This window comes from Heptranchias perlo, chromosome 4, assembly GCF_035084215.1.
Source record: "Heptranchias perlo isolate sHepPer1 chromosome 4, sHepPer1.hap1, whole genome shotgun sequence".
In the NCBI taxonomy this organism is placed as follows: Eukaryota; Metazoa; Chordata; class Chondrichthyes; order Hexanchiformes; family Hexanchidae; genus Heptranchias; species Heptranchias perlo.
This window is the reverse complement of record NC_090328.1, coordinates 56,579,009-56,604,276: the sequence shown is the minus strand read 5'-3', so window position 1 is coordinate 56,604,276 and position 25,268 is coordinate 56,579,009. Positions and strand designations below refer to the sequence as shown.

The 25,268-nt window shown below is 39.0% G+C and overlaps 1 protein-coding gene across 5 annotated transcripts in view; it reads right to left on the bottom strand.

The window, feature by feature from the left end:
• Positions 1-25,268, bottom strand: part of ythdc2 (YTH domain containing 2) — a 78,285-nt gene that overhangs the window by 28,619 nt on the left and 24,398 nt on the right. For all 5 annotated transcript variants that reach the window (XM_067982965.1, XM_067982967.1, XM_067982968.1 and 2 more), the window contains 12 exons: positions 21,227-21,362; positions 19,193-19,319; positions 17,994-18,059; positions 17,235-17,413; positions 12,920-13,016; positions 11,674-11,761; positions 11,502-11,582; positions 11,331-11,413; positions 10,191-10,296; positions 6,581-6,700; positions 6,223-6,495; positions 2,337-2,463 (listed from right to left, as the gene is read on the bottom strand). In XM_067982965.1, the coding sequence (XP_067839066.1) occupies positions 2,337-2,463; positions 6,223-6,495; positions 6,581-6,700; positions 10,191-10,296; positions 11,331-11,413; positions 11,502-11,582; positions 11,674-11,761; positions 12,920-13,016; positions 17,235-17,413; positions 17,994-18,059; positions 19,193-19,319; positions 21,227-21,362 (1,483 nt within the window). The remainder of the gene's footprint in view (positions 1-2,336; positions 2,464-6,222; positions 6,496-6,580; positions 6,701-10,190; positions 10,297-11,330; positions 11,414-11,501; positions 11,583-11,673; positions 11,762-12,919; positions 13,017-17,234; positions 17,414-17,993; positions 18,060-19,192; positions 19,320-21,226; positions 21,363-25,268) is intronic.

The following is a 25,268-nucleotide window of genomic DNA, read 5'->3' as shown; positions in this document are numbered from 1 at the left end:
CTGGGAACTGAAACAAAAAAAAATTTAGGTTTTTCTGATGGCCCTTTTGTCTTTTCTTTTTCTCAAGTCACTGACTTTTGGTAAGGCTCTAATGAGGTAACACTATTTCAGTACAAACAATATTGACTTTTTTAACGAGCAGCAGGCGATCTAATATTGAACTCTATGGAACAATAAAAACCAAGTTTTTGGTGTGGAGGTCTGCCAGCCCATTCATCTTTGCTTATGCAGACTAACCAGAGCAGTCACCCTGGCCCCATTCTCTTTGTACAAATCAACAAAGGCACACGACTACTATTTGCCTCCGTTGCATGAGGCTGAAGTGCGATTAACCAAGCGTGGAAAAAGGTAAGTTTCTTCAACATTTCATTAGCTCTGTTGAGTGTATTTATAATCTCCTCCATTTAGACAAGAAACAAACAAAATGGAAGAACGATTCTGACATAGAAAGGAGCAATTTAATTGTTAGTTTTCAATGTGTACATTGTTTTGTAAATATGCATTTGCCCATTATGTATACATATAATTACTGTTTCTAGTTTATGATTTCAGATTAAATATCTACTTTCTGCCATGTCGCTTTGAGTTCTTCATTATTGTTTATCACACGTCATACTGTAATCAACAAGAATGTTCCTTCTGTTTAGCTCCACTCTGATATGCATCTTAGAAGGGATTATGTACACAAAAGGGAATTGAACACTATGAGGTGTGAACTAGTAAACACAACAGTTTCTGCCAACATAAACAGAGCACTTAAGATGCCATAACCAGCAACTTTGAATTGACATTGGTGCAAATGGATAATGGTTATTGCTTTTTAGACGATATAAGCGACTGCCCGTTTTAAACATTGACGTTTTAAGTAGTAGGGACTGTACTTGTTATTTCCTATGGTGTTTCTTAAACAAAAAGAATTCTCTTCTCCTTTAACTGTCTTGCCTTTCTTTTTCTCTCTATAGACAACACTTACATTTAATTGTCATCTCTACATCTGTCTGTGACTTTGTTCCTCTTTCTCTAAGTGTCTTTCCCTGTTGGTCTCTCATTTTCTTCCCATGTCCTTCTTTCCCAGTGTCCCTGCATGTTTGTGAATTATTCTGTATTCAGAGTCAGATAATTATTGACTAAGTAGATCTCCTATGGTGTTGCTCATTGAGCCAGAGAATATGTTGTTGAGTGTGACGGAACAAACGTGAAGGGAAATAAGTCTGACATTTACAGGAGGTGCCTGCTGTATGAAAAACTTTTAATATATTACAGATAAAATATTGAGTTCATTTTTTAAAGCGTGTAGGATAATTAACCCAAGAGAGATTTTTTCATACATATTAATATTCACAATTTCAGTCACAGCATATTGAACTTGGATAAAATATTTTGTATATCAATCACAATAAAAATTAGAGAAATTCATATTTGTGTGTCAGTTTTTCTGCTGGTTAGAATGTAAGGATGAAGTTGAATACATGACGGTCAGATGAATGTACATTGGGGAGTTTGGTTTGAGTGGCGCGGAGGAATGATACATTGTAGGTGGAAGAGGAGAGAAAAGTGAAGCTGCAAAGAGTGGGAAAGAGGGTGTGGTAGCGAATGAGTGGTAAATGTTGAGTGCTAGTATTGAAAGGTTTGAGAAGAAAAGTAAGGAAGAGAAGTTTGGTGTTTCCAGAGAATTTGGTGGCAGCGAGTGATAAGCACAGGAGAGACTGATGGGATGTGAAGCGGAGTGAGATGCCCTCCTCCTGGAAGTCGCGAACTGGTTTCTTCTGGGTCAGTTCAGGTCCTGACACTGGATTCAACCTACATTTACACTAACTGCAGTGTCAAGGAAAAAATAAACTATTTGCAGCAACAGTTGCAGTTTATTTGCATTTTTAAACATGTTTGAAAAATCAAATATTACTTTGGGTTTCAGATTTTAAAGATCAGTGTAGCTTGAAGTACAGATATTTACAGAATGTAAGTGAACCTCTATTTTCAATAAAATCTCTACACTTATGAAGGTACAGTTTATACATCAGATTTTACAGTACCCCTATATCTGCCTGTGTACCACTTTAAATCCCATTTCTTTCTGGTCAGTTATTTTTATTAGAAAATTGTTTCTTTGTGACCATCATATCCTGGAAAAGAAAGTAGAGTAAGCCAACACCATCAACAAGAATTGTCACAAAGGTCATCTCCCAAGAAGCAACAAGTCGTGATGCCTCAATGGCAATCAAGAGTTGTGGTTCGCTTTTCAAAGTAGTACTGGATGTCCTGTGTGTTCAGCTGGCTATGGACTTCCGGTTAATAAATTTCAGCCTGCATTATGTTCACCTCTAACCTGTGCTTACCTGAAGCTCTGAGCTGTCCCAGCAATTGTGTCCTCATGCCTATAATGATTTCCATTGTAGCTTGAGAAAGGAAATTTTTTTCACAGAATGCTCTCTCCCAACCATCACTGCGAGCCTTTTGCCAAGCCTGAAAGAAAACAAAATATTTCAAAGTAAAATGAATATCTAAAATCACAAAAAAAAAATCAAACTATTACATTGTTTAATGTAAATTTAAATATTTAATTCCCAATTTAGCAGCAACTTTTAATGGATTCCCTGAATATCATCCAATATTGCAGTGGCATCCAAGATCTGGATCGAATAGAACATCCAGGCCATCAGTTTTCATCTGGAAAATGAAAATTGGCTTAATGAATTCAACACAACCAAAAACAAAAAAACATCCACTCTCATTGTTAGCATACTTGTACTTAGTGTAGAAATATTCCTTATAGAAATTGAAAGGAGGACACAAAATATGGGGTACAGTAGTGTAGTGTTGTTACTGGACTAGTAATCCAGAGGCTGGGACGAATAATTCAGAGAAAGTAAGTTCAAATCCCATGGCAGTTTGAGAAATTGAATTCAGTTTAAAAAAAAATCTGCAAATATAAAACTAATATCAGTTTAAAAAAAAAGTAACCACGGAGCTATTGAATTGTTGTAAAAACCCAACTAGTTCATTAATGTCCTTTAGGGAAAGAAGCATGTCGTCCTTACCCGGTCTGACCTATATGCGACTCCAGTCTCACACCAAAGTGGTTGACTCTTAGCTGCTCTTTGAAGTGACCGAGCAAGCCACTCAGCTGTAAAAATTCAGACAACTTGCCAGTGATGCCCACATCTCAAAAATGAACAAAAATTCAGAGATTATTAGTCTCTGAACGCAACATCGTAATTTTAGACCCCTTCCTCAGTCTCAACAAGATTCATAATAGTCATCTCAAGTCCATATGTAGGCAGTAAAAACAAGAACATTGATAACTTCTTTAGGCATTTCCAAAGGAGGCTGCCAATACTTTTTGTAACTATAGAATACTAGATTCAGGCACCCAATCAAACTGTAATCTAAATCCATTTCTGTGAACATTTCACTAGATTGCATGATTTGTAACATACAAGTCTGATAATATAATTGAATTAGGGATTTAAAAAGCTGAAGTGTAGAGTTAACAGTTCATATATGTTGTCCTCCTACACCCATATTTTCAATTCCATAAACCTACACTAAGAGTAAACAAAACAACTTTCAGGATTTGTGAAAAGGAGAATAAAGGATTAAAAAAAGAGTAAAAAGTAAAGTATATATTTGGCTGTTGACTGTTATTATTTGCCCTCTATTACCCTTCATTCTCCTTCCTCCCCCACTTAGTTGTAAGCACTTTTCCTTGAGGTCTTTTTATATGAGGGATGACTATACATCAGGTAAGCATCCGTATCATTAACTTCTCTGCCTGCCCCTGCTTATGAAGCAGCTTTGCCATCGCTCCATACCACCCTATTTTATGTGAAAAACAATTCTTGTCATCTATAAAAATTACTTCAACAGGTGCCATCTGGCAACCATGCATTTATCCTCAAAATTTTTCTCATGAATTCAATGCCTTTACCTAAGGTTAATAAAATGGAAAATGCACTTTATAGTGTTCCTTCAATTTCTTGGCAAGTTGCCTAGACTTACTTTTGAGCAACTCCAGCTCTTTTTCCTCTCATGCTATTTATTCCCACTTGTACAACAGCCACCGGCTTATATCCCATTTCTTGCACAATTTTATCCAGTCGCAATATCCCAAATCTCCATATCTAGCAGAGAAAAAAAACACCAATTCTAGCCTCGCCAAAAGTCAACATATTTCACCAAATCTCCTACCTTTCTCCCTCACTCCTTTAAATTGCACTATGTCCTTAATTTCTCATCTTCTCTATGTAACACCCCCTGTACTATCTCAGAATTACACCACTGATCCTTTCACTTGGCTTAAAGCTTCTCCTTACTGTTACCCAATTTCTTTCCAGTCTTCTTCCATTTCCCTAACATGCATTGCATACAGCTTGCTTAGCTGATCCCCTTAGCTGTCTCATTCAAGATCAATTATCAATGAATCATTCATGTTCACTGAACTCCATCAGTAAAATAAGCCTGCTCTCCAATTCTGCTGTCTATTCCTTCAAAACCTTAATTATAAGATTAGACACTTTAAACCAATGATCAGTACAACAAATACTCTAGAAATAGATAAGTAAAGACCAACAGTAGTTACAATAAGATTACCAGAAAAAATATAACCACAACTAATGAGATAATAGGAATGCATACAATTCTATAAAATGTCTCAGGGGACTTTTAACAACAATATGTGGCATAAAGGAAATGTAGCAACACAATAGAAAGTTGATTATGGACAGAAAACAAGGTTAGAGCTAATGGGTGCTGGGCTCACTCTTAGTGGATATAGATGATTTGGACTATAAAGATATCAGAAGAACATTGCCACATTAAATTCTGAGTGTCTAAGTGTGAGGTAATACATTTTAGAAGGAAAAAGAATGAAGGGGAGAATACATGCAATAGAAGGGTGCGGATGAAAAGAGACACCAAGGGATTCAAATATATCATTCCCCTGAAAATGCAAGTGCAGTTAGGTGAAGCCAAAAAAAAAGGCAAACAGCATTTTGGGTTTCATAAATAGGGAGGGAGGGGGGAAAGAGGATAGAAAAGCAAGGAGGTTACAATAAATTTCGGCAATGATTAAATCAGTTAGAGGACACTGCACAGACATTAAAGTCATAAAGAGCACAGAACATAGATTTACCAGGATGATGGCATGGATGGGAAACTATATAGTTTTAAGGAGAGACTTGAGAGACTGGGACTATTTCTACTGGCCAGTGAAAATTTAATAAGAGTTTTTTTTTAAATTATGAAGGGTTTCGATAGGGTTTGTAGAGAAATACCATTTCCTCTAATTGGGAATCATTTTAAAATTGTCACTAAAAAAGTGAGTAAGGGTTAGGAGAAATTTCTTTACTCAACTGATGAAGCATTGAAAGCTTGGCAACAGGGAATGGCGGAGGCAAAGACCATTGCATCTTCGAAGAGAAAATTGAATAAATATTTGAAGCAGAAAAATATACAGGGCTACAGGGAAAAAGCAGGTCGGTGGGATTAGTTTGGACTGTTCTAGCAATGAGCCAGTGTAAACAATGAGCTGAAAGGCCTCCTTCTGTGCTGTAAATTTCTAAGGTGCATTTCAACTATAAAACGCCACTCTTCAGTCCATCCCCCAAATCCTTTACTAGAAGTGCCTAGGTCACAGACTATATTGCTACCTGGAATTTGCTATTCAGAATGGGAAGTTAATGTGCATTAGTCTCTCTCTCCTTGCATGCCTACCCCAAAAATTAAAACCAGCTGGAGGACATCTAGTGAGCCAATAAGTGTCAATGAAACTCCCACAATCTGGTGTGCAAACTTTTAAATTGTAACACTGGTACTCAAACACTAATTTCTGGTCGGGAACCTAAAAATACACCCATCACTCAAGCATCCGGGCAAAACTGATAAACGCTGATTGAATTAACATAACTACCTTTTTAACATTAATCTTAGAATATCAACTTTTTCACAATATGGCACCAAATACATTGAGATAAAGCTCAATTTTCTCCAGTGGCAGAGCACTATTCACAAGCATGCTAGTTACATTTAATTCACAAAGCAGTACACTATATATCTGTTAGGTGTTTATTTCCTCAAATATACAAGGCAGAAACTTCAGGTAGGAGTGATGTAAATAATGTTAGTTTGATATTTAAAAAACAATTAGCATAGTTATGAAGCTCTGAACTCCTGATCGTGAATACAAGCTATTCTGGTGCCACAAAATAAATTCAAAAAGCCCACCTGGAAAGCTCTTAAAAGAGCCATGTGATCACTGAATGTTCCTGCAGCAAAGCGCTTTCGACACAACATGGAAGCACGCTTCTGTGAAGGTTGCACTGGTAGAACAAATGGATCTCGATAGGCCAGAGTACACGCAATAGTAAGAATAGGATCAAGGCACTTCAAAACTACAGCACAAAGAACCATCTTGCCCAGATGAGGTTCCACAGGAAGATCTGCTAAGTGGTAACCGAGTTCTGTTAGATCTTCCCAGCTGTCCATGGCATCGATAGTCTAGAATGAAAATTAGTGCAACAAATGTGTTCCTAATACTGTATTTTAAAATGTATTCCTCATTTATTAGATAATTGTCTCCTACCTTGAGCATCTGAACAGCATTTCGAACAATAAGTGAAGGTGGGGGCTCTGGTGCTTTTGCAAGGAAGTCTGCAATTGGACAATTGATTGGAGCTAGCAGTTTGGTATGTAAGCAAAGTTCCTAGAGATATACAAACATACAAATGAATCAATTACGTAACTATACTTTAGAATGGTCAGTTTTATTATGTCTTTTTATAGATGTTTAATTCATCAGATTGAAAATGATGCTTCAATACTTTCACAGACTCATCCAATATGAAATGCATCAGTTGTATGAGAAAAACCAACTTTCAGTGCTCATCTCCTCTCAATAGCACTATTCTGGCAAAAAAAACTTCTGTATGCAATGGTGGTGACTTATTTATTTCAAAATGCACTCCACCATTTAACACTTTGGTAGAATAATTAAATTAAATTTAAAAAATCTGGAATCAGTAATTGCGGCCATGAAACTACAGGATTGTCGTAAAAACCCATATGATTCACTAATGTCCTTTAGGGAAGGAAACCTCCCGTCCTTACCCAGTCTGGCCTGTTTGTGACTCCAGACCCACAGCAATGTGGTGGATTCTTGATCGCCCTTTGAAATGGTCTGGCAAGCCACTCAGTTGTACAATCTCGCTACGAAAAGTCATAATAAGAATAAAACCGAACGGATCACCCGGCCTCGGACCACTAGGCACTGGACACAACAAAGGCAAACCAAGCCTAGTCGACCCTACAAAGTCCTCCTCACGAACATCTGGGGACTTGTGCCAAAATTGGGAGAGCTGTCCCACAGACGAGTCAAGCAACAACCTGACATAGCCATACTCACAGAATCATACCTTTCAGCCAACGTCCAAGCCTCTTCCATCACCATCTCTGAGTACGTCCTGTCCCACCGGCAAGACCAACCGACCGACCAGAGGTGGCGGTACAGTGATATACAGTCAGGAGGGAGTGGCCCGGGGAGTCCTCAATATTGACTCTGAACCCCATGAAATCTCATGGCATCAAACATGGGCAAGGAAACCTCCTACTGATTACCACCTACCGTCCTCCCTCAGCTGATGAATCAGTCCTCCTCCATGTTGAGGAACACTTGGAGGAAGCACTGAGGGTAGCAAGGGCACAGAATGTACTCTGGGTGGGGGACTTCAATGTCCATCACCAAGAGTGGCTTGGTAGCACCACGACTGACCGAGCTGGCCAAGTCCTGAAGGACATAGTTGCCAGACTGGGCCTGCGGCAAGTGGTGAGCGAACCAACACGAAGGAGAAACCTACTTGACCTTGTCCTCACCAATCTACCTGTCGTAGACGCAGCTGTCCATGACAGTATTGGTAGGAGTCCTCGTGGAGACGAAGTCCCATCTTCGCACTGAGGACACCATCCAACGTGTTGTGTGGCACTACCACCGTGCTAAATGGGATAGATTCATAACAAATCTAGCAGCTCAAAACTGGGCATCCATGAGGCGATGTGGGACATCAGCAGCAGCAGAATTATATTCTAGCACAATCTGTAACTTATTCCTCACTCTACCATTACCAACAAGCCAAGGAATCAACCCTGGTTCAATGAGAAGTGTAGAAGAGCATGCCAGAAGCAGCACCAGGAGTACCTAAAAAAGGTTCCAACCTGGTGAAGCTACAACACAGGACTACATGCATGCTAAACAGTGGAAGCAACATACCATTGACAGAGCTAAGCGATGCCACAACCAAACGATCAGATCAAAGCTCTGCAGTCCTGCCACATCCAGTCATGAATGGTGGTGGACAATTAAACAACTAATGGAGGAAGAGGCCCTGTAAACAGCCCCATCCTCAATTATGGCAGAGTCCAGCACATGAGTACAAAAGACAAGGCAACCATCTTCAGCCAGAAGTGCCGAGTAGGTGAGCCATCTTGGCCTCCTCCAGATATCCCAATCATCACTGAAGCCAGTCTTCAACCAATTCGATTCACTCCACGTGATATCAAGAAACGGCTGAGTGCACTGGATACAACAAAGGCTATGGGCCCCAACAACATCCTGGCTGTAGTGCTGAAGACTTGTGCTCCAGAACTAGCCACGCCTCAACCAAACTGTTCCTGTACAGCTACAACACTGGCATCTACCCGACAATGTGGAAAATTTCCCTGTCCTGTCCGCAAAAAGCAGGACAAATCCAATCTGGCCAATTACCGCCCCATCAGTCTACTCTCAATCATCAGCAAAGTGATGGAAGGTGTCGTCGACAGTGCTACCAAGCGGAACGTACTCACCAATAACCTGCTCACTGATGCTCAGTTTGGGTTCCGCCAGGACCACTCGGCTCCAGACTTCATTACAGCCTTGGTCCAAATATGGACAAAAGAGCTGAATTCCAGAGGTGAGGTGAGAGTGACTGCCCTTGACATCAAGGTAGCATTTGACCGAGTGTGGCACCAAGGAGCCTGAGTAAAATTGAAGTCAATGGGAATTAGGTGGAAAACACTCCAGTGGCTGGAGTCATACCTAGCACAAAGGAAGGTGGTAGTGGTTGTTGGAGGCCAACTATCTCAGCCCCAGGACATTGCTGCAGGAGTTCCTCAGGGCAGTGTCCTAGTCCCAACCATCTTCAGCTGCTTCATCAATGACCTTCCCTCCACCATAAGGTCAGAAATGGGGGTGTTCGCTGATGATTGCACAGTGTTCAGTTCCATTCGCAACCCCTCAAATAATGAAGCAGTCCGAGCCCGCATGCAGCAAGACCTGGACAACATCCAGGCTTGGGCTGATAAGTGGCAAGTAACATTCGCGCCAGACAAGTGCCACACAATGACCATCTCCAACAAGAGAGAATCTAACCACCTCCCCTTGACATTCAATGGCATTGCCATTGCCGAATCCCCCACCAACATCCTGGGGGTCACCATTGACCAGAAACTTAACCGGACCAACCACATAAATACTGTGGCTACAAGAGCAGGTCAGAGGCTTGGTATTCTGCGGCAAGAGACTCACCTCCTCACTCCCCAACGCCTTTCCACCATCTACAAGGCACAAGTCAGGAGTGTGATGGAATACTCTCCACTAGCCTGGACGAGTGCAGCTCCAACAACATTCAAGAAGCTCGACACCATCCAGGACAAAGCAGCCCGCTTGACTGGTACCCCATCCACCACCCTAAACATTCACTCCCTCCACCACCGGCGCGCAGTGGCTGCATTATGTACTATTCACAGGATGCATGGCAGCAACTCACCAAGGCTTCTTCAGCAGTACCTCCCAAACCTATGACCTCTGTCATCTAGAAGGACAATGGCAGCTGGCACATGGGAACAACACCACCTGCACGTTCCCCTCCAATTCACACACCATCCCGACTTGGAAATATATTGCTGTTCCTTCATCGTCGCTAGGTCAAACTCCTGTAACTCCCTACCTAACAGCACTGTGGGAGAACCTTCACCACACGGACTCCAGCGGTTCAAGGCGGCGGCTCATCACCATCATCTCAAGGGCAATTAGGGATGGGCAATAAATGCTGACCTTGCCAGCGACGCCCACATCCCAGAACGAATAAAAAAAAAATTGCAGACATTTACAATTATACATTGGAAAAAAGTATTATACGAGCAATAAGGCAAACACACACCTGCAGTGGCATCCGTAGCAACTCTGGAGTCTGGAACTCCAACAGATTTCGGAATCGTAACCTACTAAACAGGTGAAAGCAAATTCCTGGTCGGCAGCGACCTGCCCTGTTAAAAGCAGACAGGAATGCAGTGTAGTTAAACAAGCAATAGAAGACTAACAATTCAACATTCCACAAAATTTCATCTCCCAAAAGACAACATTCATAAGACAAAGATTTTGGAAATCATTCAAATCAGTCAATATCTGATTGATCAAAGGAAAAACAACTTCCAACTGATATTTTTCCATGTAGTATTTAGGGTCTTGCGTTATTCTCTCATGCTAGACACTTTCTTTAGCAGTCTGGGCATCTTACATCTAGGTGTGTGGCCGTACTACCCGATATCTAACAATACAATAGTGTAACCCCAAGTGTAACAGTACCCACCTTGAGATCGGAACTAGATATTCATCTCGTTCACATATATTATCGGAGAAGTTGTGAATAGAGCTGAACACTATGGAATTGTCAGCATACAGCCCCAATCCTGACCTTTTGATGGAGGGAAGGTCATTGATGAAGTGGCTGAAGATGGTTGTGCCGAGAACGCTTCCCTGAGGAAGTCCTGCAAAGATGTCTGGCCTTTGGCAACCACAACCAACTTCCTGTGTGTCAGGTATGACTCCAGCCACTGTTCAGTTTTCCTGTTGACCCCCACAGACTTCAGTTTTGCCAGAGCTCCTTTGTGCAATACTCAGTCCAATGCCGCCTTGATGTAAAGGTCAGCTACTCTCACCTCTTCTGACATTCAGCTCTCGCATCCATGTCAGGATCAAGGCTGCAATGACGTCTAGAGGTGAGTGGTCCTGGCAGAACCCAAGCTGAGAGTCAATAAATAGATTATTGGTGAATTGGTGTTACGTGATGGCACTCCTTCCATCACTTTACTGATGATTGGGAGAATACTGACACAGTACAGTAATTAGCTGATTTAGATTTACTCTATTTTTTGTGAATAAGACATACCCTGGCAATCTTCTATGTTGTCAGGTAGATGCCAATGTCATAGCTTAATAGCTTGTCTAAGGGAGAGGGTAACTATCTCCATATATTCTTACTAATACGGTTAAGATCACAAAAATGGAGTAATTATTATACCTTCCCTTCCTCTGTACAGCACTCGCTTTAGAAATCCATACCATTTTTAACATTGTGACGGAGTTCAGTGCATCAAATGATTTCTGGAACAAAAATGTCATTGAAACAATGAAGTGTTTCCAAGTTCATAGTATTGTAAAAACATTTTGATGCGCGATGATTAAATCTTACCTCTTTCACTTTTCCAGAATCAATGACAAATACCACATCATTGACAGTAATACTCGTCTCTGCAATATTTGTGGAAAGAATCTGAAAAAAAGAGAATAATCAATAGTGCTGTAAGGGTAGGAAAAAATAAAACTTAAATCAGTGGTTTTATTTTAAATAATTTTGAACTCACTATTTTACGAATTCCACTAGGTAGGTTCTTTAACACTTTCTTTTGGTCAGATGTCTGCATGTTGGAATGAAGCATGAAAACCTGTAACCTAGGAGGGAATAAAGTACTGTACTGTTCAGATGTTTGTTTGCATTTTGAGTTAATTAAATTTAAACAATTTTCACAATACACCAAGAGAACATACTAAATCTACAATGCATACATTATCAGTGCACATCTGCAAAAACAATTAATTATATCAGCTTGACTCACACAACTACTTTTGCTGTGTATTCAAGAGATTATTTGACTACACTCTGCAAATGCTGTACATGACTAGTTCCACTGTATTCTGCACTGTTATCTTTGTTAACTTCTTTCCGGCTTTAATCTTGCCAAAGCAGCTGAATGTGCCTGATTATTTTCTGTACATTCCCAAAAATCTACTATAAACACCAAGATACTAGCATTATATATGCAATATATATACCTTCTGTGAACAAATTTATGTATCCAGAATTAAGGTTAATAGTTTTAAGTTGATTCCCAATTTAGTTGTTAAGTAGAAGTAGAAGCATTATAAACTTAAGAGCCCAAATAGGTGCTGTGTATCGTATACTTAATTTATTGTTGGTAATATTTTGGGAATATCGACCATTCAATTCTAGTAAACATACTGTAAATTTAAATTGCAAAGCCAGAGAGTTTTCCCATGTAGTTTTTTATATTGGACTCATTGAAAGGTCAAAGAATGAAGTTAAATTTCTTTAAAACAGTTTTCATGATAGCTCCCCTGGTGGCTCGGTGGGTAAAATGTACCACATCTCCTGCAGTATTGAGCCATACTGACATAAGTTCTTAAGTTCAATTCCAAGTCTGTGCTGAGTTAGTTGATCTCATCCAGGGTGGTAACAAACATTACAATTAGCTTCAGTTCCCTTCCCTAGCCCAGGTGGAGAGTCAGCTAGGGTTCCTACTTGTGATCACCTTCTAAAACTTTATGTTGGCAAGAGGGAAAAAATTGAGAATATTTTCATGCAAAAGGTGATGTTGAGTGGGTATGGTGAAACATATTTATGATAAATATATAGTTCTAGTATTGATTTGATTGATACCTACTGTATATAACATGACTAATTTCTATATACAGTATGTGTAAATGAACACTGTTTTGGAGCACAATGAAAACAGTTTTGATAAATTATATAAATATTCATTTAACTTCCTATTACAGAAATTGTACTTGATATATGTTTTGAAAACTTACTTGTGAGAATTATCTGCAAATCTTTTGTCATCGTAGAGAATCCGATCTCTGAGTCCTACAATTTCATCATATCCTGGTAAAAAAATTAAAACTGCTCCTAGAAATATAATGTAAAGGCACATTAAAAGTATACTTTTTTTTAGTAATTGTAATTTTATAAAACATAGGGGGATGTACTATTATACTACTAAATCCTATTGAATGATACAGGAAAGTAATATTCCTGTAATTTTGATAAGTACAGAATGTTACTCTCTTTCCTGTCTGATCTCCTAAGTTGATAAAATATGGGCTCAGCCTGTGAGGAACAAGCGTAGATCAAAGAAACACTGTTTTTCACCGTGACTCAACCAGTGTCCTCTTGCTGGACTTTCTCCCCGTTTCTGCAATGGTTACCGCCCCAACTACTGCCATCACAAATCACCAGCAGTCACAGCTCAGGCCTTAAAATCGATGTCAAGGTCGACTTGTGCCTGTTCCTCCAGCCGCATCTGAAAGCCACTCATTGAAAAATACAGCCTGCAAACTTTTAAGATTAAGAACAAAGTCTTACTGGCAAGAATGTTCCAGTGCTCCTGTGTACTTGCTCTAGTTTAATGCATTGCTAGTGATGAATTTCCAAGCCACAACATCCAAAACATGATTGCTCCATCTTACCTAAAGTGCCTAGGGAAGCTGCTTTTACAGAAAGAGGGAGGTAAAATAGATTTTAAAAGTACATCGTATTTTTTTTAAAAATGAGAGCAAGTCAACTTGCGACAATCTAAGAAGCTGTCTCAGTCTAAGATGGCTGGGTTGCACCTCTTCAGAGCTGGGACCAATGTCCTCATGGGGAGGTTAACTAGTGCTGTGGAGGAGGGTTTAAATTAATTTGGCAGGGGGTGGGCACCAGGATGAAACATTGGAGGGGAGAAACAAGGTGCATAGAGCACTGGGGAAGGCAAACAGCACCAGTGTAAAGAATAGTTCAGAAATAGGAGGGATTAGACAGGGAGCAAATGCGAGGCAATCTAAGGTGAGATTGGAGTGCATGTGCGTAAATGCACGTAACATGGTAAATAAGGTTGGTGAGCTGCAGGCTCACGTTGGCACATGGGACTATGATATAGTGGCAATAATAGAGACCTGACTCAAAGAAGGGGAGGATTGGCTACTTAATATTCCTGGCTACAAGGTATTCAGGAAAGATAGGGAAGGAAAAAAGAGGGGGTGCATTATTGATCAAAGAAACTATCATAGCATTGGAAAGGGGTGATATAGTTGAGGGGTCAAAGACAGAATCTATTTGGTTAGAATTAAGGAACAAAAGAGGAGCTATAGGCCACCAAATAATGGGAACCAACCTTATTTATCACACTACTTGCATTTACGCACATGCACTCTAAACTCATCTTAGATTGCCTCGTATTTGCTCCGTCTGATCCCTCCTATTTCGGAACTATTCTTTACACTAGTGCTATAATGGGAAGGAGATGGAGGAGCAAATTTGCAGGCAAATTACAAAAAGATGCAAGAACTATAGAGTAGCGATAATGGGGAACTTCAATGATCCCAATATAGACTGGGATAGTAACAGTGTAAACGGCAAAGAGAGGGAGGAATTACTGAAATGTGTACAAGAGAACTTTCCAGCCTAAGGAAGGAAGCAGTGCTGGATCTAGTTCTGGGGAATGAAGTGGGGCAGGTGGAGCATATTTCAGCAGGAGAACATTTGAGGACCAGGGATCATAATATCATTAGGTTTACAATAGTTATGGAAAATGAAAAGGAACAATCAAATGTGAAAATACTTAACTGGAGGGGGGCTAATTTCAGTGAGTTAAAAAGGGATCTTGCCCTGGTGGATTGGAATCAAAAATGGGTAGGCAAAACAGTAATCGTACAATGGAAGGCCTTCAAGAAAGAGTTGGTTCAGGTACAGAATAGACACATTCCTAAGAGGTGGAAAGGAAGAGCATCCAAAGATTAATGCCTCGCATCCAAAGATGAATACTTCACATCTGTCTTCACTAGAGAAGAGGATGCTGCCAATGTAGCAGTAAAGGAGGAGGTAGTAGTGATATTGGATAGGATAAAAATAAAGAGAAGGTACTTAAAAGATTGGCAGTATTCAAAGTAGAAAAGAAACCCGATCCAGATGGGATGCATCCTAGGTTACTGAGGGAAATAAGGATGGAAATTGCAGAGGCTCTGGCCACAATCTTCTAATCCTCCTTAGATGTGGGGACAGGCTGGAGAATTGCAAATGTTACATCCCTGTTCAATAAAGGGGAAAGGGATAAACCCGGCAATTACAGGCCCGTCACCCCAAAGTCGGTTGCGGGGAAACTTTGAGACAATAAGCTGGGACAAAATAAATTAGTACTTGGAAAAGTATGTTTGACTAACTTGATTGAGTTCTTTGATGAAGTATCAGAGGATTGATGAGGATAGTGCGGTTGATATGTACATGGACTTTCAGAAGGCATTTGATAAAACACCATTTAATAGACGTGTTAGCAAAATTAAAGCCCGTGGGATTCAAGGGACATTTGCTAAGGGACAGAACGCAGAGTAGTGGTGCACGGTTGTTTTTCAGACTGGAGGGAGTATACAGTGGTGCTCCCCAGGGGTCAGTCGTAGGACCACTGTTGGCTGGCTGGATGGACGGACGGACGGGCGGGCGGGCGCACGCACATGTGTGTGTATATATATATATATATATATATATATATTACTGACCTGGACTTGGATATAGAGGGTATAATTTCAAAGTTTGCAGATAACACAAAACTCAGAAATGTAAACAACGTGGAGGATAGTAACAGACTTCAGGAGGACATAGACGGACTGGTGAAATGGGCAGACACATGGCAGGTGAAATTTAATGCTGAGAGCGTGAAGTATGAAGTGATGCATTTTGGTAGGACGAATGAGGAGAGGCAATATAAAATAAATGGTGCAATTTTAAAGGGAGCACAGGGACAGAGAGACCTGGAGGTGTAGGTACACAAATCTATGAAGGTGGCAGAACAAGTTGAGAAGACTGTTTAAAAAAGCATATAGGATCCTGGGCTTTATTAATAGAGGCATAGCGTACAAAAGTAAGGAAGTTAAGTTAAACCTTTATAAATCACTGGTTAGGCCTCAGCTAGAGTATTGTGTTCAATTCTGGGCACCACACTTTAGGCAAGATATCAATGCCTTAGAGATGTTGCAGAAGAGATTTACTAGAATGGTACCAGGGATGAGGGACTCCAGTTATGTGGAGAGATTGGAGAAGCTGGGGTTGTTCTCCTTAGAACAGAGAAGGTTAAGGGAGATTTGCTAGAGGCATTCAAAATCATGAACGGTTTTGATAGAGTAAATAACAAGAAACTGTTTCCAGTGGCAGAAGGGTCGGTAACCAGAGGACACAGATTTAAGGTGATCAGCAAAAGAGCCAGAGGCAACATGAGGAAACTTTTTTTTTATGCAGCAAGTTGTAATTATCTGGAATGCACTGCCTGAAAGGGTGGTGGAAGCAGAATCAATAGTAACTTTCAAAAGGGAATTGGATAAATACTTGAAGGAAAAAAAATACAAGGCTATGAGGTAAAAGCAGGGGAATGGGACTAATTGGATAGCTCTTTCAAAGAACCAGCACAGGCACGATGGGACGAATGGCCATCTCCTGTGCTGCACCTACTATGATACTATGCCGCCTAATGACCTGGTTTACAAAAGGCCTAGAAGCGGGACATCTTCCCACCCTCTCAACTAATAAATGGTTTGTGATGCTAAACATTTTTTTATTGCTTACTAACTTTGCAAACCTTTTAAAAGGCAACATGTGATTACGAGCAAATTTTATGCTCAAAAAGCAAACAGAACAGGCAAACAGATATATTCCAAAACTAAAGGTCATCAATCTAAGATAGCCATTAATAAATCCAATAGGGAATTCAGGAGAAATTTCTTAACCCGAGAGTGGTTATAATATGGAGCTCGCTACCACAAGGAGTAGTTGATGCGACTGGCGTAGATGCATTTAAGGGAAAGCTAGATAAACACAAGAAGGAGAAAGGAATAGAAGGTTATGCTGCTAGAGTTGGATGAAGAGAAGTGGGAGGAGGCTCATGTGGAGCATAAACACCAAATAGCCTGTTTCTATGCTGCAAATTCTATCTAATATTCAGATATTTCTAAATTTTCTCCATTCCAATTTGAACATATAGGACTAGATGTAATGCATGCAGCAGCTGAAATTAAATTACGCAAAAAAAATTTAGCTTGGTAAACAATCAGTTTGAAAAGAAATCCAAAAAGAAACGTTCAAACCAATGTCTTTACTTACCATCATCGGAACTCTGAAAGATGTTATAAAGAAGGTGCATAATCAGATCCAGGTCAACTTTCTCATCATCAAAGCTGTGGTGGTAGATGCTCAGAATTTCTTTGTCTTCTTGACTTAATTCTCCACCGTCTGACTGCACCAGGACACACTCATCCAGATTTCCTATTTCCACTGAAGAACTTGGGTGCAAAAATTAACATTTTAGCAAGCTGCTTAATATTAGCAACCTATATAAACTATTTAAGCTACTTAAAAACATTTTCTCTACCTGTAGTTGGAACTTCAGTACAATGTTTACACACAGAGTCATAAGTACATAAAGCATTTTATTTAAATACTAAGACAAGGACTGAATACAGCACAATGAGCCAGCACAGAACTGCACCTAATTTGATACTAGCAATCTCACTCGGAGACAACAAATATGCCTGATACAGCAAATAGAAATACCACATTGTGCAATAGGGATGTTCTGTTAAAGTTGAGGGCTAACACACATTGTTCAGGCAATATGGAGGGAGTTTCACTCTGCAGATGATTGTGCTGACACTCAGTGCCTAAAATGGAAGTGTTCCATTCCCGACACTATCATCATTCATCATCTTGAAGCGTGCACACATTCTCTAAGACTGAAAAAGAGCTAATTTTAATGCAATACTTTTTCTTCAAATGGGTTTTCCCCCTTCTTTTAATGTGATTAATAGATTCATTATTCAAAGTCATGTGGCAAATACAGCTAATTACCATTTCTGTACTTACTTGAAAGATTCTAGTAGATCTATAATCTCAGTTTGACCAAACCGTTTAGCCCAGTCCAAAGCTATCCTGGAAATATTGAAAAAATGTAATTTATTTTTAAGTATAAGTGGTACACTATATAGCTAGTTTCAAAGTCCACCCCGCCCTCCCTGAGTAAAACATTCTAAAGGAAAGTTTCTTGATGTAATCTCAGCGCTGAAATACATAACCATTAGCATAAGTCATATTCATCAGTACAAAGAGAGGAATCAAAGCCCAAACTTTGTTGGACCTGTATTCAGACCAATTAAAAGTCATTCAACTTATTCTTGACTGTTTTAGCTGGCCAAGTTTCTTTCAACAAGTGTTTACTTTGAAATTCTTGAGACTAGTAATCTATAGTTGCAAAATTGTTTTAGGAAGTATATTTGTAAACTAACATTTTAGAGTTATAAGTGGACCGTTGATCAATTTCTTTTTATGTAAGAACTAAAGCGGATGCATTTTTTAAGCATATGTATGCAAGGAGTCTTAAAAAAATTAATGGAGGCACTTCCATGTCAATAACATACGTGTTCATTACCAGGGAATGGAGGACAGGCCAGACAAACTGACAGGAGTGTAGACTACATTCAATTTCTCAAATAGTGCATGTGTTATTGCTATAACATCACACCTTCAAATTATTGAAGGAAGTTGTTCCATTGATAAAGGAACTAGCTATATTTGTATACGCATCCAAAAACAATGCTGACACCAGTTTTAGCTTCAAGCTGATGGCATACTGCATATTCTGAAATATTCCAGAAAATATCTTTTCTAAACAATTCTAATAACAAACTAAGAATTTAATGAAAAGCAGAAAGTTTCTCTTTCCCACAGCGGACAACTGACAAAACCTGTCACATTAGGCTAGCAGATTTGTCTGGGTGCCCCAAGGCCCAATTTTGCAAACTCCTGATTATATGATTGGAAGTATTTGCTCTCTGCTAAACTATCAACTTTCAGTTTATTAAAATACTAACTGCAGTATAATTATCTTCACTAGGCTGGAAAAGTACCATAAAAACAGAATCCATATTCAGATCATCTCCAATTCAGGAACAAGCTTCAACCAATCTATCAACAGACACGGTGTTTGGTTAATTTGACTGAATAAGGCACACATTTTAAATCAAAATATAATCATTATATGTAAAGAAAGAAACCAGTTTCCTTACCAGCCATTTGAAGCCTTAACATTGACATTTGCTCCCATGCTGAGTAATTGTTCCACTTGACTGAGGAAGCCCCGGCCTGCAGCTATCATTAATGGAGTAGCACTGGTTTCACTGTGCCTGTAGTCAACTGAAAATAGCAACACTCATTTGGATAGAGATTGATATATAATAGAATTATAGCTTAATAAAACCATCCAAATACCAGCTATGAAATTTGTCTTAGTGCTTTAACAAAATGTATTAAGCACATAAGATGTTATTGCAGAGATGTGTCTACTACTGGCATCCTCTGCATATTTATCAACACCTTATTTTTTAAAAAATAAAGCCATACCATAATGGGAAGCTGATGCAATAGGGAAGCAAGGCACTTGCCCACAAGATGGCAAAATCTGACCTTCAGTAACTTCTTGCCACCCTCTAGTACAAAGGCACAACGGCAGAGGGAAAGAAGCAGATCTCTAGCCTGTGTTCTCAGCTACATATGATGCATAGCACAGTGCCATTCAAGAGGTAAGAAAAATAACAGAATAACTTAGAAATATCAGACAATCGCAATTATGGAACAGTCAGCTTTTAAATATAAAATAATTTAATTTACGATAATCTACGTTCTAATTGGATTATGGTTTGGAATCTAAAACTCTGGTCTTAGCTGCAGCTGTCAGTCCTATGCAAATGTTAAGTTCCTCACAAATGTGTTGAGCTTTTACAGACCATGGCATTAAGCATTGATTGTCGAAGTTAATACAGGACAGCAGTTCTTACTATGGATTTTAAGCCTTCACAGCCAGTAGCTAAGTTTATTTAAATCTAGGAAATACTTGATCAAAGTATAATTACAGGTGACACAAAAAACTCAATTTCCCCAGAACAATACACACTCCACATATATATTCTTGTATGTGTAGGTATCACACTTATTTTCTGTTAATGTCACCTTTTCACCATCATACATTTGCTATCACACTTCATCAATTGGCTCAAAGTGAAACAGCAGCAAATGAAAACTGAAGATGTAGGTCACGTATAAATAAAAGTGAAGGCAGTGGCTAGAAAACTACCAGTGATAAGCTACCAAGAACTTATAGTAACAACCAATTCTGAAAGAGCAGTCAGGAGAACCTACCAATAAAAGAAATTTGATCTCCATTCAATCGAGTCAGTCAAAATGCTTTTGAAATTTTTTTTTTTTTGCCTGCCATATTTTGTTCAGGAACTGAAATTTATAATGCACAAAATAAGGTTTGCAACATAAGAAAATTACATACTTCACAATATCATGGCTTATTAAGTTTTGGGCACTGAACCACAGGGGCGTAAAGGGTTTAATTATGAGGACAGGTCGCATAAACTGCAACAACTAAACTTAGCTGTATTTCCTTGCGTTTATAAGATCTAATTGAGTTGTTTAAAATGATAAAGGGATTTGATAGGGTGGATACAGAGAAACTATTTTTCTGATCTAAATTGTTTGTAAAGTTATGATTCTACAGCCAATAAGAAAATCAATTAAAATTTTAACTGAACATCTATTTCAGTTTAAATTATGCACATACGGAAAACTTGTATCTAAACATTCTGTGCACAATGTTAATGCATAATTACTTCCATTTTTAACATACTGCTTCTATTGTGCATTATAGCAATTCCTTATGTAAGGTTGCATTGAGTTTGCTCTTTTAGAAAAATTGATTTCACATTTACTTTGATAAATCAAAAAGTGGGTACATGAAACAGAAAACATGGCAATATATCTTGCAAATAAATCCATGATAAAGTTGTGTTATGTATCCTCTTCATTTAGTAATAAAATTAATGATGACATTTAAGTAAATATTTTACTAAAACAAAAAGGATAAGACAAAAGCCTAAATCTTGAGCACGAGGCCACGGCTTGTACTAAACCACCGCCGGTGCGGATTGGAGGTTTGTGAGCACAGCACCCACAATTTTCTAATGTTCACTGGAGGGAAGGAAGGCAGCTTGCTGCTGGCATACACTCAAAAAACTTACCCTAAAAAGAAAACTCACCACTGACGTTTTCACTTAATATGAGATGAAAGAGTTGGGCAAAAGCATCAACATCTTTGTGCAGCCAGATGTCTGAGAGACAAGCATCCATTTCCTTTATAAGCCAAGGCTCAAGAGAATTAAAATCTTTTTCATTCTATGAAGTAAAGAAAAAGGGGAGACAATTGAGACTATGGTACTGGAAGCACAATTGTACACCTAGGGCACTAATTGAAATAATAGGCAATCCGACAGAATGTTCAAAATTTATTGAAAAACTTCCAAATTTGTATTTATCCTTTCAGAAAGCCATTTTGTTAGCAAGCATGAATAGCATCATCCGTTTGTCATAGGTGTGCAATATGAATGATTACAAGTATAAATTTACTCGGCACCAGTACAAGGATAGGAAGGAGCTGTACTGCGGGGATGGGCTCCACCTGAATTGGAATGGGACCAGTGATCTAGCGGAAAGGACAAATAGAGCTGTGGATAGGACTTCAAACTAATAAAACTAGTCTGAAGATAAAAGAAATAGGAGATGAGAGTAAAGGTCAGACCAAAGCAAGGAATAAGGGTAACAAACGGTCAGAGAACAAATACAGTTTGGAACATAAGTACAAAATGACTGAAAAATAAAGCGAGGGAAACAATTATTAAAAATAATTTAAATTGCCTGTGCAGCAACATGCACAGCATCTGAAACAAAATGGAGGAACCTGGAGGTAATATTTCGTAGTGAGGAGCCAGATGTAGTAGGGATAACTGAGGCATGGTTACATAAAGAACAGGACTGGCAGTTAAATATTGCAGGATATAACTTATTTAGAAAGGTTGGAGAAGAGGGGTGGGGTAGCTGTACTAATTAGAGACAACATAATGGCAGTAGAAAAAAGGGACATGGGGCAGAAATTGCTCGGAGCGGCGAACACTGCTCGCCCACTCCATTGATTTATACTAACCCACTAACTTACCGCGGTCTTTACTTCGGGCACTTCCTCGAATAGGAAGTGGTGGAGAACCCAGCGTCAGTTCAAGCGAAGCTAGGACCTGTGGGAGAAGCGAGAGGATCACACTCTCCCCTCGACCAATCAGAATTGCAGCATTTTTGACAAGCTGTGTTAACTGTCTCTGCAGGCTTGGAATGTGAAAACCAGGAAGTGAAAGGTACATTAAAATCATTGTAAAAACAGTTATAGACATCGAAAAGAGAGAGAGGGCAAGAAATAACTAAACTGAATAAAAGAGAGAGGGGAAAAGTAAAAATTCTTTTTTTTTAAAAAAATGACCAAAAACTATTAAAAGGAGTAATGAGACTCCACATTTTTAAAAGTTAACTTTTAGTTGTTTGGCAGTCATTAAGACTTACCATGCTATTAAAACTTATTTTAGACTGGTATTTTTTAAGCGTACCTGTTTTGTGGTAATATTAGTTACTTTGCAGCTGAGGTGAGCAAGTTAGCGCTTTTTCAATGATTTCACCGATAGCAGCCGATGATATACCTTTAATTCAAGTCATACCGCTTGCGAAACAGTAGGAGCAAGTTCTTGATTTCCACGTTTCACTGCACATGTGCGAACGCCGAAACTTACACCTGCATTTTGCCACTCGCAATAATGAGCACTGTTGTTTTCACAAGCAATTTCTGTCCCAATAAGATAGAAACAGAATCCATATGGATTGACCAAAGGATAAGAAGGGATCGATCACATTAATAGGTATATTCTACGGACCACCTAACTGTGGAAGGGAAGTGGAGGAAGAAATATGTTGGCAAATCTATGAAAGGAGTAAAAAAAACATTGAATAATAATTTTCTTTTTTATGCATTCATGGGATATGGGCGCGCTGGCGAGGCCAGCATTTATTGCCCACCCCTAATTGCCTGAGAAGGTGGTGAGCCGCCTTCTTGAACCGCTGCAGTCCGTGTGGTGAAGGTTCTCCCACAGTGCTGTTAGGAAGGGAGTTCCAGGATTTTGACAAAAAAAATTATTCAATGTTCATTATTATTATTCATGGGAGATTTCAACTACGCCCAAATAAACTAGCAAGAGGTAGGGAAAGGGGACAATGGAATGTAGTTTTTACAGTGTGTACAGGACTCCTTTATTACCCAGTAAGTGAGAAGCCCAAAAAGAGAGGAATCACTGCTAGATCGAGTAATGGGAAATGAATCAGAGCAGATAAGGGATGTAAGCGTTGGGGAACATCTAGGCAATAGCAATTACAACATAATAAGGATTAAAATAATGATTGAGAAAGACATAAGTAAGGCAAAGACCAAAGTAATAGATTGGAAAAAAGCTAATTTTGAGTGGATGAGCATGAAACCAAGGAAGGTAAACTGGGGAAAAAATGACAGATAGAACAGCATTGGAAAATATTTAAAACAATGATCAATAGAGTTCAGAAGAAATATATTCCTCTAAAAAACAAGAACAAACTAGCCAATAAAGAAACATCATGGAATAATAAAGAGATAAGGGTAAAATTGAAACTAAGTACATAGACAACAAAGAAAAGGATGACAAAAGGGAATATGAAGAGGTTAGAAAAGTAGTAAAAAAAAATTAGGAAAGCAAACAGGTACTACAAAATTAAATTACCAAGGAATATAAAAATAAATAATAAAGTATTCTAAAGGCACATAAATAACAAAAGAAAAATCAGGATGAGGATAGGGCCATCAAGGGATGCACAAGATAAACTCACAGGTAATGACAGCGAAATGGCAGCAATATTGAATAATTACTTTGCCTCAGTATTTACCAGGGAGACTAACAAGGTGGGCGTGACATTAGAAGAGATCAACAAAGATATAAAGATAATTGATAAGCTAATCAAACTTAGACAGGATAAAACCCCTGGATTGCATCCACGCATATTAAAAGTTAGGGAAGAGATAGCAGAGGCACTATTGTATATATTTATAAAAAATCATTACAAATGGGAATTGTACCAAAGGACTGGCAGACAGCTAATGTTACTCCTATATTTAAAAAGGGAGACAGAACAAAGCCAGGGAACTATAGACCAGTTAGCTTAACATCGGTGGTAGGAAAGATAAAGGAATCTTTACTCAAAGATGCAATAGAAAAACATCTAGAAAACGAAAATATAACAAGAGTACTCAGCACGATTTCAGAAGAGAAAGTCATGCTTGACCAAACTTATTGAATTCTTTGAAGTGGTAACAGAAAGAGTAGACAAGGATAATACAGTTGATGAAATATTTCTGGATTTTCAAAATGCCTTCATTAAGGTACCACATTGTGGACTCATGACTAAGGTCATAGCATCTGGAGTTAGGGGAAAAAGTAGCAGAATGGATAGCAAGCTGGTTACAGAACAGAAAAGAGAGATGGGGTTACAGGTAGCTACTCAGACTGGCAAAAGATGGAAAGTGGTGTTCCAGAGATCGGTGCTGGGACCACTGTTGCTCACAATTTACATTAACGATATGGACTCCGGATTTGGAAATACAATTTCAAAATTTGCTGCGACACCAAGTTGGAGGGCATAGTTAATACGAAGGAAGAATGCAACAAAATACAAGAGGATATTAATTAACTTGCAGAATTGGCATGTAATTGGCAAATGAATTTCAATATAGATTAAGTATGAGGTGGTGCATTTTGGTAGGAAGAATAACGAGGCCACATACTGCTTGGATAGTAAGTCTAAATGAGGTAGAGGAGCAAAAGGATTATAGGGTACAGTTACACAAATCACAAAGAAGTGACACAGGTTAATAAGGCCAAAAAAAAAGGCAAACCAAGTGCTGGGGCTCATTTCTAGAGGGATAGAATTGAAAAGCAGAGAAGTTATGCTAAACTTGTATAGAACTTTGGTTAGACCACATTTGGAGTACTGTGAACCAGTTCTGGTCTCCATATTATAAAAAGGATATCGAGGCATCGGAGAAGGTGCAAAAAATATTCACAAGGATGATATACTTATCAGGAAAGGCTGAACAGGCTGGAGCTCTTTTCTCTAGAAAAGAGACAGCTTAGGGGTGACTGGATAGAGATCTTTAAGATAATGAAGGGGTTTGATAGAGTA